Below are 5,674 nucleotides of genomic sequence, written 5' to 3'. Positions count from 1 at the left end.
TTCGAAAACTAGTCGTCGAAAATCAAAAAATTCTCAACCGTTTAAATTAAGATTGGTAGATGATGAAGAGATAGTGTAAAAATAAGAGTTGGGGATCCTCCCAGATCCTCCCTCCATAGAAGTAGAGTCTAATTCTAAAAACTGACCGATAGAAATCGTCAAATTGGTATGTACATAATATGTAACTAGGAATTACCAATAGGTACTATTATAGTGATACTAGTTAGTGGCAGGTCCACCCACTAAAGCCCAGTAACTAGAGGTCCATAATAAAAAGAAAACATAAAAATGGACCCAATTTTTTAATTCCAGGTCATGTACACGTGCGGGACAAATCATGTGAAATTTTCAAATACCTAAACTACCCTTCCAATCCCATATTTAAGCAGCCTATTTCAAAGTTTCTAAAAAAAGATACCAGCGAATCACATCCGGGTTTCTGCTCTCTTTCTTCTTCTCGCGTTTGGACTAGGGTTTCTGAAGATTTCTTTAGTGATTTTAACAGGTATGTTGCTTAATCTTTTCTATTTTCTTCTTTCTGCTACAGCTTCATGGAGATCGGTTGTGTTCTTTTTGTTTTTTATGAATCTTGTTCGTATTTATTCAGTTATTTGGTTAGATTGTTAAGTTTTTAGCTTATTTTAGCTTTCGATTTGATTATCTTTCTGTTTTCTTTTCAAAATCATGTTTGTTTTCACTTTCAGATCGTATTATCCAGCAGTACATATATGACATACTCATTGTTTCTGCTACAGTTTTTGAATCATGTTTAAGATTTGAATTTTGGATCATGGAGATCGGTTGTGTTCTGTTTGTTTTTTATGAATCTTGTTCGTATTTATTCAGTTATTTGGTTAGATTGTTAAGTTTTTAGCTTATTTTAGCTTTCGATTTGATTATATTTCTGTTTTCTTTTCAAAATCATGTTTGTTTTCACTTTCAGATCGTATTATCCAGCAGTACATATATGACATACTCATTGTTTCTGCTACAGTTTTTGAATCATGTTTAAGATTTGAATTTTGAATCATGGAGATCGGTTGTGTTCTTTTTGTTTTTTATGAATCTTGTTCGTATTTATTCAGTTATTTGGTTAGATTGTTAAGTTTTTAGCTTATTATAGCTTTCGATTTGATTATATTTCTGTTTTCTTTTCAAAATCAGGTTTGTTTTCACTTTCAGATCGTATTATCCAGCAGTACATATATGACATACTCATTGTTTATTCTCTTGGATTCTGTTTCTTGCATAGATCTCTCACTTTTTTTAGTTTGACCCATCAGTACGTATGTGAAATACCGTATTACGTGCTTCGATTCTGCTGTTTCTCCTAGATTCTTAATTATTCTTTGTCATGCAGTTGATTTTGTAGTTCATGAATCTGCAGTACATATATGGCATACTCATAGAAACTGCTCTTAGAATCTGTTTCTTGCATAGATCTCTCACTTTTTTTAGTTTGACCCATCAGTACGTATGTGAAATACTGTATTTTAATACTGTTACATCTTTGTCACATTTGCAGGTTCAAAACATGTCTGATGCAGAGTGTTCCAATCCAAATACCTACTGCTATGTATACATTGATTATAATCATCATCATTTTGCTCACCTGGTTACTTTTAAGTCTAGTATTGATGACCTGAAATTTCTTATTTGTGAAAACTGGAGAACCTTGAACCCTTCTGAGATTATCATCACTTATGTTGAGAACGGTGTCAAAGTGCCTGTGATTGCTGACTTTCAACTTCATGGTCTCGCTTCCTTGCATTTTTCAACGAAATCGGCGTTCTTTGAGCTGCATGTGGATTTTCTTTCTGCTGGTGGATGTATTTCCTCTACATTCAGCAACATCGACAACAATTCAGAACTGATTAGGGTAGATAGAGATAGTTATGAAACTGATGGAAAAGAAATTGTTAAACCTCTTCTGTCCGATGGGTGGGAGAATGTTTTTGATGATCCGAACAAGATTTTTCGTGGTGGTGTTGATGTTGTTCGGTTGTCCTGTCAAAAGTATTGTTTGAGGACTGGGTATCGCGTAACAAAGGTGAAGAATGATCTTGAAAGGTTCACAATGAAATGCAGTAAAGTCCCATGCACTTGGATGATCCATGCAGTTGCTATTGATTCTACTTGCGATGTTTTTAGGATAAAAAAGTATGTTGGGAGGCACACTTGTGGAGCTGGTGTGAAGTTGAGAAGTCCTAAAGTATCGAAGAAGCTGGTACACAACCTTATTCATGATCGTGTGATGCACAACCCACTTATCAAGCCTCGCGAAATTGAAGATTATATAAAAGTTGGTGCTGGTGTTAATATCAAATATCACCATGCATATCATGGTTTGGAACGGTCACACCATGAAATTTTTGGGAATGATGTAAAGTCTTGCTCTGATCTGGTTTGGTGGGTGAATTCCTTGAAAGAAACAAATCCTGGCTCTTATGTGGATTTTCAGTTTAACCATGCAACTAAGACATTTGAAAGGTTATTCATTGAAATAGGCGCTTGTATTGAAGGTTGTAGACTTTGTCGACCAATGATTTTTGTTGATGCAACTTTTCTGACCGGGAGATTTAGAGGTACCCTTATGGCTGCTACTTGTCTGAATGGGAATCAAGGCAAATGCTCTTTGTTACGTTTTAATTGTTATTGTTTACAAGTTATTCACTGCTTTTAATCGTTGGAACTTTTTGAGTATACCATTTATGTACTGAAAAGTTATTGTGTCTAACACACACTAATTCATATATGTAAGCATAAGACCTTTTTTTGAGTACAATATGTCTATTATGTACTGGAAATTCTTAGTCTATTTTCCAGTACATAATATATGTTACATCTATTAATATAGCAACATATTTAGTGACAGTATATAATATATGTACAGTTTTTTTTTTGCAGGTTTTTATCCGCTAGCCTTTGCATTGGTCCCAGGAGAGGATGTTGACAATGGGATTGGTTTATGTGCAATCTTAGCAACATTGTTGATGACCGTCCTATCACCTTTATGTCTGATCGTCATGAAGGATTGTTGAGGGCTATTCCTAAACACTTTCCTACTTCCCATCATGGATATTGTTACTACCACTTGCAAGGAAACTTACCAATCAGGAAATCGGACGAGAAGTACAAAGAAGTTATGGCTTGTTTCAAAAAAGCAACTTATGCTATCACACCAGCAAGATATGAAGAAGCACTAATGGAAATGGAGTTAATGGGAAGGCCTGGGGTTGCTGAGTATTGACGCAATATGCCTAGGGAACATTGGTCCAGCGCGTTCTTCATTGGCTGTAGATTTGGTCAGACTACATCAAGCGTTGCTGAGTCCTTCAATAATTGGATTCGTAAAGACAAGAGGTTGCCTGCCTGCGCCCTTGTTGACATGATCAGGTTTGTGTGTGTGTTTTTTTGTTGGTGTTTTCTTTGTTTTTGGTTCATTTTTTTTTGTTCAAAATTTATTACAGGTGTTCTTTTTGTTCCATTCAGAATGAACGTCGCGAAATGAGTCTTTTGATGGACCCAGAGAAGCTCACTCCTACCTACGAGGCGTTACTTAAAGAACATATTCAAATTGGTCGAGTTTGGAATGTTACTCAGTCATCTGCGTATGAGTATGAGATTCATTCACCTAGGTTAGGTTTATCCCATAAAACAACTTTTACTGTACTATAGCATACATGTAGGAGTGAATCATATGTTTTGTTTTTTTTTGTATTTGTTTGCAGTGCTGCATATATGTACTGCTTTTAAGTTATTTGTGCTGAAAAGCTTTTTACGCATCTGCAGGTCTCACACTGTTGATCTGCTGAACAAGACTTGCACCTGCCAAAGATGGCGTGTTTATGGTTTTCCATGCTCTCATGCTACAGCAGCTATTTCTGCCAAGGGTGATCGATACGTAGATTATATCGAAGACTATTTCAAAGTTACAAATTTTCAGCAGCTGTATTCAATTATTATCAGACCAATCCCCAACTACAACAGGCCAGAGAAGTATCTTCCAGAGGATACTATTTTTCCACCCCATCCACGAGTTCCACCAGGTAGGCCAAAGGGAAATCGTATCAAGAATGCATGGGAGAAAGCTAGGAAGTCCGTCCGTTGTTCCAACTGCAAGAAGAAAACTCACCACAACAAGGCAATGTGCACTGTCATTCCTTCATACCCATGAGTTTTAGATTTTCAGTTCTCCCTTATTAGTTCTATTGGTCACAATGCAGATTCTGTTTTGCGCATCATTTTAAACACTTTTGTTCGCTTTTTTTAGAGTGCTGAAATTATGTACTGTTTGATATCTTTCTGGGACAAGGTACTTTGTGCTCATTTAAGACTCTTTTAATGGTACTTTGTACTGCATTATCCACTTTCAATATTATTGGTTTTTCAGGTTGATTTCCAAGTTTGTTTTAATAGTGATTTGTTATCTACTTTGTAATGAACAACTATCTGGATGAAATTTTTTTCAAGGTGCACTCTGAAAAATGTTACAATATGTCACACCTATGTACTACATAAATATTACAGTGAGTATGTACTATGTGTTTCTTCCAGGTCATTGTGGCTGTTCAGGATTTTTGGAGTACATCTATTATGTACTCTAAGTTCTTCTAGGCCATTATGGCTGGTTGTTCAAGACTTTCTGAGCACAACTATTATGTACTGTGTGTTCAATTAAGACACACCAAACAAAGAGACCATCTCTGAGATTCATGTTCTCCCCATCATGATTAACAAATTTAGAGAGTCATATTCTTCAATTGAATCTAATAGCTGGTCTATGTTACATAAGACACACCAAAACACTTCATACTATGGACTTTTACCATCCAACATGTCAACATTTTTATAAAGCCAAACAACTGTACATAGATTAAACACAAACACCATAGTTTCGAGAACAATTGTTATCAAAATAAATAAGAATAATTACTAAACTTTGATATTGTCTAAAACAAACTAGCAAACTCTGAATATGTTCTCTATGATAACTTCTACTATGTAGTCCTAATTCATATAAGCACTGTCTTAAAAACCTTTTGGAGCATGAATATTCCAGCTCTCCTCAGGAGGAGATGTCGCTGAGAGTATGTCGCATGCTAAAGAGATCCTCTTCTTATGTATTTTGTCCTTTAGTTCTTCTGGGTATCCCAAGCTCATTCGCACTCCATCAATTACTTCCTCATTTGCAACTTTCTTCATGATGTGCATGATATATATTGCACAATCTGGATAGTCTCCCTATTGAGGTGTTGGGTAACTAATAATCTTTACTCTGTTTACAAGTGGAAGGCGCAGGCTCGACAAGCGTTCATTAATTGCTAACAAGCAGTATTCTTCCATAAGATTAGCATTATCGAGACGCTCGTTTTTGGATACAGCTTCCCAAGTGTTGTAGTGGAAGAATTCGCCTTTCTCGCATTCATACACAAGAAGCGTCCAATGCACGTTTTGGTGTGACATTGGAATAATAATCTTCCTGGTTCCTTCCTCCATATATCTGATGGGTAAGAAGACAAAAGTGTTTGCTGCTACTTGATGTACTGGGTCACTTAAATAAAACTGAAAAAGAATTAAATTTATCAGTGTAGTAAATATGTACTGAAAATTATAGTGTAAAACACATATATGAAAGCATAATATTTGTTACAACATCAAAAAAAAATTGTTT

At 35.6% G+C, this 5,674-nt stretch overlaps 1 protein-coding gene across 1 annotated transcript; it reads left to right on the top strand.

Moving 5' to 3' along the window:
• The first annotated feature begins 3,256 nt into the window (after window positions 1–3,256).
• On the top strand, window positions 3,257–4,617 carry LOC113332477. Its single transcript, XM_026579014.1, has 6 exons — window positions 3,257–3,396; window positions 3,471–3,638; window positions 3,793–4,144; window positions 4,274–4,315; window positions 4,394–4,405; window positions 4,558–4,617. Exons 1-6 carry the CDS (start codon window positions 3,257–3,259, stop codon window positions 4,615–4,617), a joined length of 774 nt encoding a protein of 257 aa, XP_026434799.1.
• Window positions 4,618–5,674: the final 1,057 nt, after the last annotated feature.

Source organism: Papaver somniferum, unplaced genomic scaffold (assembly GCF_003573695.1).
Source record: "Papaver somniferum cultivar HN1 unplaced genomic scaffold, ASM357369v1 unplaced-scaffold_131, whole genome shotgun sequence".
Taxonomy (NCBI): Eukaryota; Viridiplantae; Streptophyta; class Magnoliopsida; order Ranunculales; family Papaveraceae; genus Papaver; species Papaver somniferum.
Note: the sequence above shows the minus strand (reverse complement) of the source record. Positions and strands in the feature narration are given on the sequence as shown.

Bases quoted from the DNA above. Each gene is read 5' to 3' on its own strand.
- LOC113332477 (XM_026579014.1), top strand. From the start codon at position 3,257: ATGCCTAGGGAACATTGGTCCAGCGCGTTCTTCATTGGCTGTAGATTT. The intron at 3,639-3,792 runs GTTAGGTTTATC...ACGCATCTGCAG, and splicing joins TATGAGATTCATTCACCTAG to GTCTCACACTGTTGATCTGC. The intron at 4,145-4,273 runs GCAATGTGCACT...CGCTTTTTTTAG, and splicing joins AGAAAACTCACCACAACAAG to AGTGCTGAAATTATGTACTG.